The sequence below is a fragment of the Notolepis coatsorum genome (assembly GCF_963971535.1).
Source record: "Notolepis coatsorum genome assembly, chromosome: 17".
NCBI classification, from domain to species: domain Eukaryota; kingdom Metazoa; phylum Chordata; class Actinopteri; order Aulopiformes; family Paralepididae; genus Notolepis; species Notolepis coatsorum.
This window is the reverse complement of record NC_140181.1, coordinates 94,940,048-94,955,876: the sequence shown is the minus strand read 5'-3', so window position 1 is coordinate 94,955,876 and position 15,829 is coordinate 94,940,048. Positions and strand designations below refer to the sequence as shown.

General features: G+C 38.9%; 1 protein-coding gene across 1 annotated transcript in view; it reads right to left on the bottom strand.

The window, feature by feature from the left end:
* Positions 1-15,829, bottom strand: part of LOC311244592 (uridine-cytidine kinase-like 1) — a 50,150-nt gene that overhangs the window by 10,125 nt on the left and 24,196 nt on the right. Inside the window, exons 4-6 of the mRNA XM_084334184.1 lie at positions 15,157-15,327; positions 11,791-11,862; positions 7,998-8,187 (exon numbers count right to left, since the gene is read on the bottom strand). Coding sequence (XP_084190310.1) covers positions 7,998-8,187; positions 11,791-11,862; positions 15,157-15,327 — 433 coding nt within the window. The remainder of the gene's footprint in view (positions 1-7,997; positions 8,188-11,790; positions 11,863-15,156; positions 15,328-15,829) is intronic.

The window sequence follows — 15,829 nt, the reverse complement described above, 5'->3', positions numbered from 1 at the left end:
ATTATGTAGACTATTCTGTTTTGTGTTTTTGTGTTTACATGTGATGTATTGTATATTGTATACATGCACTTTTATTATGTTCTTGTGTGATCTCAATGGGACTTCCTGGTTAAATAAAGGTTAAATAAAAAATAAAAATAATGAAAGGGTTAACCTTCTGTAGTGTGGTAGTGAAAGGGTTAGCCTTCTGTATTGTGGTAGTGGAAGCGTTAACCCTTTGTAGTGCAGTAGTGAAAGGGTTAACTTTCTGTAGTGAAAGGTTAACCTTCTGTAGTGTGGTAGTGAAAGGGTTAACCCTTATGTAGTGTGGTAGTGAAAGGTTAACTCTTTGTAGTGTGTTAGTGAAAGGGTTAGCCTTCTCTAGTGTGGTAGATGTCAAATCTGAGCTCATGAACATTTAATGTGGGGTACCGCAAGGTTCGGTTTTGGGGCCCAAACTCTTTCTTTTATTAACCTGTTCCCCCCCACGGGGTCGGTACCGACCCCTTTTGACATTATTATCATATATTAATATTTTTACGAGTGATGCAATAAATTAGCGTTTTTAAAATCAAACGTTTTCAAGTATTAATATCACTACTATGTTACATGTAGAATGTAAAACGTTAGGTTGGCAATAGTTTAGCAATAGGTTAAAAGTGTACTTATATCGTTTTAAGTTTTCTATTTGCAATCGTTTTTTGACCCGGAACCGGAAATGGAAATGTTGAACCATGGGAATTGGAATCTTTTTGCGGCCATTTTGTAGAGGGGATTCGTAGCTATCGTTCAGCGTTGGAATTTCTCCGTTCTACACTTCCTGTGGTCCACTATGGTGGTTCAAAGTTCAGCGTTCTGAATGAATCATATCAATAATTGTTATGATTCGCGATAATAAGCTACAAAAGGTAATGTTTTTGACAAATATTGAAACACAGTCAGTTTCTCCACACTATTGTTATCATGTAGGAAGAATTAGATCTGAAATTAGTTACAAAATGGTTATACTGTGGGGGAAATAAAATAGTACAGTCGATTACAGTAAATATCAGTATCTGTTATTATTATGCAAGCCTGGTGATACTATATCCAAATTGAACTCGGCCATTTGAAAGATACTATATGTATATATATATAAATGTGCGAATTGGCTATAATAAGGTAATGTATAAGCATATATTCTATATTCTATAATAATATTTCAAATTGCATTGGTCCGGATGGGAGAATTCAGTACTGTATATACAGAACCTTCAGTTTGATCATCTTCCCTTTATTAATTTCCTTAGATCTTGTGTACACATGATCTCAAGAGGGTACTGAATGAGCTCAGTGGCAGTTCTTTAAGTTTGGTCATTATTATCATGGTTTTATTCACTGTCAAAGATGAAAAGAAAAATCATAATTCATATTTTCCTTTGTTTCATCACAATTTAAGCAAGCCTAGTAATAGACACAATATTTCTGACACTGAGAATACATTCATTGAGGTCCATAGATGTTCCTAGATACCAAGAATATGCAAATAGCCCTTGTAGAAGTGAAGCAATATTCCATTTACCTAGGTATACATTTTATGCAGATTTTCACCTGGGGTGGAACAGGTAATATTTGTGATGTTTCAAAAACTATTACAGTTTGTCTTGTTTGCTGATGATACCAATTTTTTTTGCTCTGGAAATAATTTAAAGGAACTAGCTGAATATATTGTGTATGAAATGACAAAGCTAAAGAAATGGTTTGATGTAAATAAACTATCACTGAATCTGAAAAAAACTAAATTTATGATTTTTGGCAATCGAAAACTAGATGAAAATATAGTACTGACCATAGATGGAGTTGATATAGAGAGAGTTAATGAATTTCGTTTTCTTGGTGTGATTATGGATGATAAATTAACATGGAAATCTCACATAGCACACGTTAAAAAAAAGATGTCCAAGAGTATTTTTGTTATGAATAAAGTAAAGGATGTGTTAGAGTATGAGGCAATGAGAACACTCTACTGTTCACTCATCTCACATTATCTCAGTTATTGTGTTGAAGTATGGGGGAATACTTATGGGACCAATATAAAACCATTATATATACTACAGAAGAGGGCTGTAAGAATCACACATAAAGTGAATTATCGAGAACACACAAACACATTATTTATTAAATCTAGAATAATTAAACTTGAAGACATGGTTAAGTTTCAAACAATATTAATTATGTTTAGGGCAAGAAATAATACACTGCCAGAAAAACTACAAAATCTTTTTCATTTAGAAAGTGAGTTTAGTAGGAGAAAATACAATTTTAAACATCAGTTTGCACATACCACACTTAAACAGTGTAAAGTTGTGGAATTCTCTCCATAGCGAGCTGGGATGTAATAGTGTTTGTCAATTCAAAAAGAATTATAAAAAAAAAATGTAGTCAGTATGAAAGTCAAATGTGATCTGAATAGTGAGATTTTTTCTTTTTTTCTTTCTTTTATTCTTTATTATTATTATTATTATTAAATTTTTTCTTGTTTAAACTGTGGATTGTTTGTTTCTTGTATATGGTATAAATTATTATTTTGTGTAAATTAGGTTGTACACCGACCATCAAGTAATTACTTGTTTAGTTTAGGAATAAGGGGCAGGTAACTATAAGATTTATTCTTCTTCCTGCTCCTTTTGTCCATGGTATGATATTTATGATTGTGTAATGAAGAAACTCTGATTGTATTGATTCCATGTGGCAAATAAAACTCTGAATCTGAATCTGTAGTCAAAGGGTTAACTTCTGTAATGTGGTAGTGAAAGGTTAACCCTTTGTAGTGTGGTAGTGAAAGGGTTAGCCTTCTCTAGTGTGGTAGTGAAAGGGTTAACCGTCTGTAGTGTGGTAGTGAAAGGGTTAACCTTATGTAGTGGTAGTGAAAGGGTTAGCCTTCTGTAGTGTGGTAGTGAAAGGGTTAGCCTTCTGTAGTGTGGTAGTGAAAGGGTTAGCTTTCTGTAGTGTGGTAGTGAAAGGGTTAGCCTTCTGTAGTGTGGTAGTGAAAGGGTTAACCTTCTGTAGTGTGGTAGTGAAAGGGTTAGCCTTCTGTAGTGTGGTAGTGAAAGGGTTAACCTTCTGTAGTGTGGTAGTGAAAGGGTTAGCCTTCTGTAGTGTGGTAGTGAAAGGGTTAGCTTTCTGTAGTGTGGTAGTGAAAGGGTTAGCCTTCTGTAGTGTGGTAGTGAAAGGGTTAGCCTTCTGTAGTGTGGCAGTGAAAGGGTTAGCCTTCTGTAGTGTGGCAGTGAAAGGGTTAACCTTCTGTAGTGTGGCAGTGAAAGGGTTAGCCTTCTGTAGTGTGGCAGTGAAAGGGTTAGCCTTCTGTAGTGTGGCAGTGAAAGGGTTAACCTTCTGTAGTGTGGCAGTGAAAGGGTTAGCCTTCTGTAGTGTGGCAGTGAAAGGGTTAGCCTTCTGTAGTGTGGCAGTGAAAGGGTTAGCCTTCTGTAGTGTGGTAGTGAAAGGGTTAGCCTTCTGTAGTGTGGCAGTGAAAGGGTTAGCCTTCTGTAGTGTGGCAGTGAAAGGGTTAACCCTTTCTAGTGTGTGGGCTGCTGCTGGACTCCCTGCCACCAGTCACTGTGGTGCCAGTTATCAAGGACAAGGCAGGAAAGGTGGGGAGTTTGGCAACTAACAGTGTGCTGGCCAGTGTACTTTCTAACGTTTTAGAGATCATTTTATTAGATCGTTTTTAAGTCATTTCTTAGTCACTTCTGACTAAGTTTGGGTCCAAAGCCAAGCATGGCACTGACCTTTGTATCTATGCTTTGAAAGAAGTTATTAATATGTATAAGGGTAAGAATAGTTAGTGGGTTTTATTGATGCCTCTAAGGCATTCGACAGAGTTAACCACCATAAAACAGTTTTTAAAGCTGAGGGAGAGGGGCGTGCCGCCTGGTAATATTATTAGAATCCTGGCCTTCTGGTATGTGAACCAGACCATGCAGGTCAGAGGTCAGATGGGGTGATACTGTCTCTGCTGCTCTTGGTGTTGGGCATGGCGTCCGGCAGGGGGGGGTTACTCTCCCCTGCACTCATATATGTTTAATATGAACTTTCTGTACAGCTTGGCAGGGACGTGCACAGGACTTTAGAGGGGCAGGTGCTCAAAGGCTGAAAAGGGCACTATACCTGTGCGTGTGTTTTTTAACCAAGCGCGCGTAGCGTGCAAGCCCGATTTTTAAGGGCCCTTTTCGGGCGGGGGGGGCCCCTTTTTATGCTTTTTGGGGGGTTTTGGTGATAAAATATTGAATATTGAACTATAATAATCAGTGCAGGATCTCACTTATCCTTGAAAGACACTTTTATCACTGACTTAAAAGGCCCATACATCTCCATAAATGTTCAGGGGGGAGGGAATAAGTGCTTACCCTACAGACCCCAAGAAGTGCTGTATATTCTGTATTGTTTAATATAAATGCATTTTTTATTCCAATCCCGATTTGTATGTGAGATTCCCAAATCCCGTCGGACTTGACTTCTTCGTGTCCCTCAGTGAGTGTAATACCAGCATTCAACTGTATGGGCCACAGCGGTTTCCATCATCATCATCATCATCATCACCACCCACGCTATGCATAAAATATATAGGTCCGCGGAGAGGCACGCTGAGGAGGCCGTGCAAACTGCAATGGAATATGGGGCCAGGGTTTCCGTTAGAAAATATTGGTGCCGGTCTCCGTGTCCTGCAAGATTTCAATCTGCCGGTCAAATGGAAGAAATTCCGGTCAGAGTTTATTGAGCTTAAAAACAATTGATAGGCAGGCTATATAAAGAATGACATCCTTAAGGCATGTAGATTTATAATATTTTAACTTAAAACTAGGCTACTTTTGCGTATACAGTCATTATATTCCAAATAAAATAAGTCCCGAGACTCCGTGCTGCTGCTGACTTTAAATCAAATAGGTGTCTGTGGGCAGTCGGCCCGACATTAATAAACAGCAGTGTGTTATAATCACATTTTTATGAGCTAACGAATTCCGTTATATTGGACATTTGTATTAATTATATCAAGCGAATAACTGAGAAATTTGGCAGAGAGAGACGGCAACATTATCGTGAAATATAAACGTTGCGTGATGACTATTATATCTCCGCCTCCCAGTCCCAACGAAGCACATACCAATAGTATGCAACTGCAGAGCCGCAGAGCCAGCGGCGCTCTCAGGTCCGGTCTGGGGACCGCTCAGCAGCGCCACCCACCCAACAGCTGAATTGCCAATGGCTGAATTGGAGTATTGCACTGTGAGCGCACAACTGTCAGCTCTGCGGCTCTGCAGTTGCATGCTTCTCGCAAATCTAGCTCCCGCTGCCAAACCAAATGAATCTCGACATCGCTTCACCAATAGTCGTTATCAGAACACTACACACATATCAATAGAACACACATCGTTGCCATTATTAGACCTGCTTGGTGAAGCAACAATGAAACAAATGTAACTATTTTAATACATCAAATTGTGCTTAGAGGGAATTATTTTCACCGGACATTATGACCGGAGAGATTTAAATATGTCGGACTTCAACAGATTTTGCCGGTCAAAAACCGGTAATTACCGGACAACGGAAACCCTGTATGGGGCATCTCTCTCTCTCTTTACCTAATATTTTGATTCTATCCTGACATTTTTCAGTTGGAAGGGCAGTCTATGCGTAACGGCAAATATATATATATTTTTTTTAAGGGCACTTAAAGGCAGGTGCTCAAGTACGTGCCTGCAGCTTGGCAATTGCTGAACAGGTTATGCGTGTGGTAACATGGTAGTGAATCACTTGTACGCGGATGATTTGGCCATCCTGTCGCCAAGTAGTAGTGGTTTTCAAGAGCTGCTCAATATCTGTTCCGATTATGGAGTAAGGTGTGACGTGAAATACAATGCTAAGAAGAGTGTCATTCTGATTTGCAGGACTAAAGCGATAAGGATATTTCTTTTCCTTCTTTTTATCTGTGGGGGGATGGTGCTGGCCGTCTGCTGTAGTTCAAAATAATTGGGACACATCATCACTGATCAAATGAGTGATGATGACGACATGTACCGACAGCGGCGAGTACTGTATGCTCAAGCGAACGTGCTGAGGAAGAAGTTCCATTTCTGCTCTGATGGGGTGAACATTTACCTGTTTAGGGCCTATTGCACTCCTCTCCATACTGAGCCCTTGTGGGTCAAATTTAAGCAGGCTAGCTCTTATTGATTGATTGATTGATTGATTGATTGATTGATTGATTGATTGATTGATTGATTGATTGATTGATTTATTGATTGATTGATTGATTGATTGAAAACTTAATTAACAGATTGCAGAATGGGTACAATACAGTACGGCTCAATACACACAATTGTTAAGCTAAAGGGGATGCAGACCAGAGAAAGACTTTCGTCTTGTTTACATCAGGGTCCCCCATTTTCAATTCATCAAGACATTTATGACATACATTACATACAGATATACAGTACTGTTTCATCCTGACATTTATGACATACAAGATATACAAATATACAGTACAAAAAGAGATCATAAAAATATATATATACCGGTAAGCTCCAGGTTGCTTATAATGATTGCCTGAGGATTGTGTTGAGGAAGCCTAGGTGCTGCAGCGCCAGCTAAATGTGTTGTGCTGCTGGAGTTAACTCCTTCCATGCTCTGCTGAGACACCTGGTGTACAAATGTATCATGTCGTCTGAATGTGTCTCAGAACAGGATCATCCTGTTGCTGACTCAACTGAGTCTCAGTGACATCCAGCTCCAGTCCTGTATCTGGAAATATTGGTACAGTGCCCTGTTGTAGAGCTGCTATTGGTTTATATGAAACACTGTGATTCTACCTGTCTATCTTTTTATGCTCGCTTATGCCTGTATTTTTTGCTGTTGTGAAGCACTTTGAACTGCAACCTCTGTATGAAAAGTGCTATACAAATAAAGTTATTATTATTATTATTATTATTATTATTATTATTATTATTATTATTATATGTTTTTATTAGTGTGATGTAATTTGTTATTATGTTTGTGTGTTATTTTTACTCTGTGGACCCTGTGTCTGTTAATAAAGATGATTGATTGATTGATTGATTGATTGTGTTAGTGAAAGGGTTAGCCCTCTGTAGTGTGGTAGTGGAAGTGTTAACCTTCTGTAGTGTGGTAGTGAAAGGGTTAACCCTTATGTAGTGGGGCGGCTAGGTGGTGTAGTGGGCAAGGCGCTCGCCATCAACGCTGGAGACGCTGGGTTCGAATCCAGCTCTCGGCGTTGCTATCAGCTTGGCTGGTCGTTCATACTAACACAATTGGCAGTGTTAGGGGTGGGAAAGCTGATGGGTGGGTCCTGGGCGTTGTAGACAGCGACTCCTACAGTTCGGTCGGGGCGCCTGCACAGCGAGGGAAGGATCTGGAGAGAGGTAGTGTGACCTTCCACACGTTACACTCTCCCGGTGAGAATCTGAGCTGCCTGCAGGCTGGCTTTGATTGATTGATTGATTGAAAAGTTTATTAACAGATTGCAGAATGGGTACAGTACAGCTCAATACATACAATTGTTAAGGGGATGCAGACCAGAGAAAGACTTTCGTCTTGTTTACATCAGGGTCCCCCTGCCGGCTGGCTGCACATGCGTCGGAGGAAAGCATGTGACAGTCTCCGGCCTCCCGGACCAACAGTAGGGGGGAGTGCGCAACAACCAGGAAGGGGGTTGGGAATTGGCATAACAACTAACAGTGGGATGGGAGAAAAATCGGAAAAAAGGAGGGGGGAAAAAGATATATAAAAAAAATTAAAATAAAAAACGTATGTAGTGTGGTAGTGAAAGGCTTAACCCTTTGTAGTGTGGTAGTGAAAGCGTGAACCCTTTGTAGTGTGGTAGTGAAAGCGTGAACCCTTTGTAGTGTGTTAGTGAAAGGGTTAACCCTTTGTAGTGTGGTAGTGAAAGGGTTAACCCTTTGTAGTGTGGTAGTGAAAGCGTGAACCCTTTGTATTCTGGTAGTGAAAGGGTTGAGGACGCTCACCTCTTGGCACGACGATGTCCGCCAGCCTCATGGTCGGCTCTATGTATTGGTCAAAGGCGGGCTTCACAAACTTGTTGTACTGCTTGAGGACCCCGTCAATGTCGCGCCCGCGCTCCGTGATGTCCCTGCGGAGCCGCCGCACCAGCCGGATGTCTGAGTCCGTGTCCACGAAGATCTTCATGTCCAGAAGCTGCATGCAGAGAGAGACGATGATGTCACTGTCCAGGCGCTCATTCTAGACAACTAGAGCTAAGTTCAGCTACCAAATGAGTATACCATTATAATTCAGTCCACCATTAATCTTAGTGACAAATGGTACAAAGTTCCTGTTAAGAGCTACAGGCAGTCTCTATCTATCTCAATCATCTACTCGAGATAGAAGCCTGTGGCCGCTCGATATCCCCCAGCGAGGTGCTAAACTCGCCAAGTTCTCGAGTCAATTACTATTTCTGTCAAGATTACTTCAAGTCACTGGTCTAGTTATATCCAGTTGATATGAAATGTAAGCATGAAGAGTTGTTAATCTCTTCTTGTTTGTAATAAACCGAATGTATGTCTAGGAGAACCATTATCGCCTGTAATAAAAATAATATTATTATTATCATCATCATCATTATCATCATTTTACGAAAGGGCTTGTAATACTGCTCATTTGAAAGCTTGGTTGTATTACTACTCTTTTAATAAGTATTACCACTGTTAATAATGTAACATTAGCGTACTAACACGTAATCATTGTTTGCACGCCCCAGTACCTCCTGTCAATCCGTCAGATCCGTCGATCCATGGTACCGGTCCTCAAGTCCTGCAGTGACTCGAACACCGATTTCCCACAAAACTTGACAGAGTCCGTCGGACACAGAGATACCGGAACCCGCAAACAACAAACATTGCCATGTATAGTATTTATACAGTACATAGCATATATATATAATATATAACTTTTAGCTGAAAAGCATTAACCAGCTATTGATTCAATCTGTAGTACATGTTGCCAGTACATATAGTCACCTTCCTTAGGAAATCAGGGCGTCGGCCAGCATCGTGGCCCATTGCTGGCAGAAAGCAGTGATCGAACTCAATGGATTATAGAAAGTCATCTTTATTTTAAATTACAAAAAAGGACTGTATTGGATATATCCATTACAGTTTAAAAGATTATATAATACAAAACATCTCATTTCTAAGATCGCAAAGGCCTAACACAGCTTGTGCCTGCCAAAGCAAAATCCTGCATCTTGTCTTCTAAAGTAACAAATGGAAAAATCCAAACATCTGAAAAATCTGTCTCATAGCAAAATCTGAAAAACTGAGCTCTCGAAGTAGGAGCAGTCATTTTTATATCGATCCGGCATCACATTGCTATTGGTCTAAAAACAGTGATGTCACAGTGATGTCATTTCACTAGCCAACCAACGTACAATACATACAGATGAATTCTCCTCCCCCTGTATTCGTCACAGTAACTGGAGCAACCGACTACCTTGTGCTGGAAAATCCCTATCCGTTACTAGCAGAGGCCCAAGGTCGTCTTCACATTCCTTAGTGGCCAAACAGTATTGAAATGGAAGCAATTCACACTTCTTGCATGAGTATATAGTACATATAGCATACACAGCATATACAGTACATAGCCCAACACATACATATACAGATATATACAGATACACATACATGTATAATACAGTACATATATATATAGTACATATAGTATATACATATATATACCTGTACCAATCATTGGTTATATGTCTACTCTATGCAGGACAGGCAAGGGTTAACATGTGCCAACCTGCTGTTTTTCATTCTGACTTGTGCAGAGCAGCCGGCAGGAGCTGTCTCTAAGGCCACATTCTTAAGGTTAACTCCCTACTGCATGTTCTAGGAAAAGGCCCTGCAGTATTTGAGATGGAAGAGAATGGCCTGTGTATACACTTGTGAATACAAAGTGAAGTGAATACACTTCCTGCATGAATAGTCTTATACGCTTATATATATATATATATACAGATATACACAGACATATATACATACCTATCACATCTAGACGCATACAGTAACATATGCCTAGATTTAAAACAGATATATTTTTACACAAGTGGGAGGAAGAATATACACATTCCTCATAATCATATATAATTAAAATAAGAACAGGATGTCATAATAACCAGTGTCACTAGTTGGTTGTGACACTTCACAGTTCCACATACAAGTCAAGAACTTTTCACTCACACGTCAAGGATTTATCACGCACAAGTCCACTGGGCCCTCATTTATCAACAATTCTTAGAAAGTGTTCCATCTTTGTTCTTAAGCTCAGAATTTAGAATGTGTGTACGCACAGAAAAATCGGGATTCATCACACGTGCGTACACGGGTCGTACGCACACTCTGTGTTGATAAATACCTCTTTGTTCTACCGTCAATGCTCGTGCATAATTATCCATATATGGTCATGAAACACCCCCCATGGGATGTGAAATAATGGACTAACCCGAGCGAACTATGAGAAACTCCACGAGCGAGATTGTTCACGGAACCAAGAAGACACAATCCGTGTTATGGGATAAATAAAAGGCGGACTTGTACATGGTGATGTCAGATATCAAAGACTCCCTAAGACCATTGCTGCAATTCTTCCTGGACAGCTCAAAATACTAATAAAGACCGTTCGTTAACCACTGTTTGGCGTTGGTTGGTGTGTCATTATAACCATGCTGGAATATGAATGCCTTTATTCATTTTGTTCGATTGGCTACCGGGTATAATATGATTTGTACTAGAGGCATACAATCTATTTTGTTGTCGGTATTAGGTAGCCTATATGAATTACATAATAGCAGCCATAGCCTACATTATGCAACAGTAACTTGCGCATATATAATAACAGCCCTGCGAAGCCTGCATACAGTAAACTAACTTGATCATTAATCTAGCTGTTGTATCTTTACGCTTAGGAAAACATTAAATAATATGTATAGGCTATAGGCCGTCGCTTTGCATTAATAGCCTATATTCTCAAATGGCATTTAATGGCTATCCGACTCCTCGCGGACGGACCAGTATACCTTTATATCATATCATATTCATATTCATATCATAGTTTACTCTATCAGCCTACCCAGCATGTAATACGTTCTTTGTTATAACTCAACTCGTTATTATTTTGCACATAGATTGCAGAAATACGGGAACATTTTGATTTATATTAAAAAGCTTTGACATTGTAAAACTAAATACGTGGAATTCTGTAAGCAGAATACAAGTCATATCACCCACATGATATATGCTCTGTATCCAGAGCATGTATGCTTTTCATTCATTTAAGACACATTTATTGCAAGGGTTTTGTACATAAACTCAACAAATAACCTCTGTTCTCGTTGCAATGCGTTTTTTATTCTTTCTTATAGGAAGGGGGAAGAACACTATATCGTGGGTGTTCATATGACTTGTATTCTGCTTACAGCTTCGGGGTTCCACTTATTACGTTTAACAATGGCAAAGCCTTTAAAATATAATCAAAACGTTCCCGTGTTTCTGCGGTCTGTGCGCAAAATAACAACGAGCTTATTTCCGCGTTGTAATCATATTCTACCACCGGGCACCAGTTACGCATGCTCCAAGCTGTGCGTAGATATACGCACAAAGTCAAGCACAAGTTCAAATTGATAAGTCCCACACTTTGCTTAGAAACTATCGTAAGCACGGGTTACGCAAATATCTGTGCGTACGCAACGTTGATAAATGAGGGCCCGGGACGTTTCACTCACTGACAAAACACCATCTTTACCTGAAGAAGTTCTTTGTGTGCAAAGGACATGATTCCTTCGAATATGACAACGCTGGCTCCATACACGGTTTTCTACACAAGGGAGAGGAGAAGAGAAGATGACATGTAATTCAAAGGACTGCAATAGCTGTACTAGTGTAGATGTCAACTCTGTGGAGCAGTTTTTAGATAACAAAATGAAACTTCTATTGAAAACAAAACAATATATATATATATATATATATATATATATATATATATATATATATATATATTAGAGCTGGGCCGTTAACGGCGTTAACGTGCTGCGTTAACGCGATACTAGTATCGCGCGATAATATAATTAACGCATTAATCTATAAAATTTTTTTAAAAAATTTTCTTTTTTTTTTACATATTTTTTTTTTTTTACCTTTATCTACCCAGGGTAGGTTCGCTGAGCACAGATGCTCTTTTTCAGGAACGCCCTGCTTCACATTCACACAGTTCCATTCACACCTGGGAGCTGCCCAGTACAACCACAGTTGACACCATTGGCCACTGAGCAACTCCACTGGAGCAGTTGATTTGCATTGGCTGATCAACTGCTGACTGGCTGATCAACTGCTTCTTTATGTTTTGCTCCTGAGAGTGTGCTAGATACTGTACTGGTAATATTATTTATTTGTGTTAACTTCTGAATAAAACAACTTATTAAACACAAGTACATCTTATTGAACATTATTTTGATATTTCATTACCAATTATCATAGCAAAACAGCTTTTTCAAACAGTCTGTAATGCATTTTGGAAACGGGAGATGGGCTCATGGTGTAATGGGCCACCTGGCCTGAGAAACATAAGGAGGAAAGAAAAAGTAAGGACTTACTTCTGGTCATTATTTGGGTAGAACACACATATTTTGAATGCCTTCGGCAGGTTTTTTAATTTCTTTTTGAGCCATTTTAATCTAGATTAATCTAGATTAAATCCAGGATTGCAGATAGATTAATCTAGATTAAAAAAAATTATCTATGCCCACCTCTAATATATATATATATATATATATATATATATATATATATATATATATATATATATATAGTACTGAATTAAAATGAAAAAGGTGTCCCAGGCAAAAACAGTATTCAGAGTTTATTGGAGGTTCCCAACCACAGCTAAAAGAAAATCGAATGCACCAAAGCATAATTTTCAAAATACGCTAAAAACGTACCTCTTCACCTTAGCCTTTTAATACACTCTGCCACTTAGACTCATTACATCTTTACATTACTCTAAAACCAAACTGCATAGAATCTATCCCTCTGTATCGCCTATCTGTGATCGTTGCATGTCCGCAGAGGGTAATCTTTCACATATGTTTTGGTTTTGTCCCAAGCTATTTAAGTACTGGGTAGACATTTTTGACTGGTATACCAAGGCGTACAAAAGAGAGATTGCCCCAGACTGCCTTCTAGCTTTACTCGGCTGTTCAGCTAACACTGCAGAATTACCTTACAATGAGCAGGAGGCCCTGATGTTTGGTATGGCTGTGGCCAAAAGAATTATCTTGAAGGAATGGAAAGACACGTCGTCTCCAAATTTTAAAAGATGGCTCACTGAGATGGTCTCCTCTCTGCAGCTGGAAAGCATTCGTCACAGTAGGTCTGAGACCTTGAACAAATTTGAAATGATATGGGGTCCCTTTTTGGAATGCTTAGCTAGAACATAAGTGCTTCTCAATGTCCTCCTGTGTATTTTCTGTACTATGTATTGGTGTTGTCAGGATAGTGGAATTTCGAGCTTCGATGCAATACCTTTTTCGATACCACAGGGAAAAAGGTTCAATCTTAAATTATAATTATTTTTGATAGGTTTTGCTTCTGTTGCTGGTTGGTTCTCCTCAGCTTCTCTCTGGTACTGTAGGAGAGGATAGATATGGCACTTTTGAAACCCTTTGTTTATCTTTAGATCATACATTTGGAAATAACTGTTCATCTCACTTCAATCGTTTTTTGTTGCAGAGCATGGTGTTTTCTCAGGCAGACAGATGTAAACACTGGTCTGTGTTGCATGTGCCTGACGGGCTGAACTGTTTGTATTGCAGTCATGTTCCGACTTAACTGAATGCACATGTGTGTGTGTGGACTGCTGTACTATTGCGGGTATTGAAGTGAACAATGCAACTTCCTTTTTTTTTTTTTTTATCTTTTTTTATAAATGATTAGGTGTCGATATTTCGGGAAATGAGTATTGAAACAGTTTTGGGTATTCAGAATCGATATGTCGATTTTTCGATATTTTCGACAACACTACTATGTATGTGTGTATATATATATATGTATATATATATGTATGTGTATATATGTCAGAGAATCGGCCCCTTGCGTCCTTAGTGTATAGCATATGACATGGTGTATGTTTGTTCATTGATGTTACAGTGTCTGGCAACATACTGTTTGTGTTCTTTTTATTTATTTTTTATTTTCTTTGTGTTTGTGATTTGTCTTGATGTGTGTTTGTGAAACTATAAAAGCTGAAAATAAAATATTATAAAAGACTCATTACATCCAGACTATGATGTAGTTATTGTACTGTAAACTAGAGAAATTTTATTCTGCACTTCATGCATTGCTTTTATTTAGTCAATTCTCTGCTCATTCTATACCTGTCTATAATTATGCAAATGTTATGCTAATTTTATACCTGTGTCTATTTTAGGTCTACATTACTGCTGTGAAGCACTTTGGGCTGCAATTCGTATATGAAAGGTGCTCTACACAACGTTTATTATTATTATTATTATTATTATTATTATTATTATTATTATTATTATTATTATTATTATTATTATTATTATTATTATTATTATTATTATACTCAAGTATTATTAGGTTTGTATACTTGTACTTTTACTCAATTACATTTCAGAGAAAAAAAACATACTTTTCACTCCTTACATTTAAAATACAGACCTACAAAGTACAAAGTACAAATCTCGCAGGTGCAACCATTTTAATTAGAATATTTGTTTCTCTGGCCGAACTAACGTTAACGCTATTAATCCTGCAGCCACGCTTTATTTAAAAACAGCCAATCAAATCCCCATCAATGGAAAATTAACACGCCCATACCCATGCTGATTGGTCCTTGTGCAAGACTAGAAAGCGGGGATCTTTGATTAAACACCTGCTATCAGAAGAATAGACTGTCAGAAAAAAAGTTTTTACTTTTACTTTTTAGTACTTAAGTACATTTAAAAGTAGAAACGTTTTGACTTTTACTCAAGTGTGTTTTTAGCCAGATACTCTTTTACTTGAGTACGATTTTGAGACGGTACCCATACTTTCACTTAAGTATAATTTCTGGGTACTTTTTACACCCCTGCCGGTGTGACGCAGGACCCACCCAGTCCTTCTGTCTCCTATGGGTGGTGAAGTCGTACACCGGGATCTTCACTCTCTTCCCCTGCTTCAGCTTCCTCAGCGTGGCCACCAGCAGCTCGAAGTCGAATGCCCCTGGGTGGTCGAAGTTGTAGTCATTACTGGCTGCCAGCTTGTGCTCCTCAGAAGAGAGCACCTAGAAACAAGAGGAGACCCAGGTCACATATAGAAACAAGAGGAGACCCAGGTCACATATAGAAACAAGAGGAGACCCAGGTCACATATAGAAACAAGAGGAGAGACCCAGGTCACATATAGAAACAAGAGGAGACCCAGGTCACATATAGAAACAAAAGGAAGGACCCATAAACAAGAGGAGAGACCCAGGTCACATATATAAACAAGAGGAGAGACCTTAGAAACAAGAGGAGAGACCCAGGTCACATATAGAAACAAGAGGAAGGACCCAGGTCACATATAGAAACAAGAGGAGAGACCCAGGTCACATATAGAAACAAGAGGAAGGACCCAGAAACAAGAGGAGAGACCCAGGTCACATATAGAAACAAGAGGAGAGACCCAGGTCACATATAGAAACGAGAGGAGAGACCTTAGAAACAAGAGGAGAGACCCAGGTCACATATAGAAACAAGAGGAGAGACCCAGGTCACATATAGAAACGAGAGGAGAGACCTTAG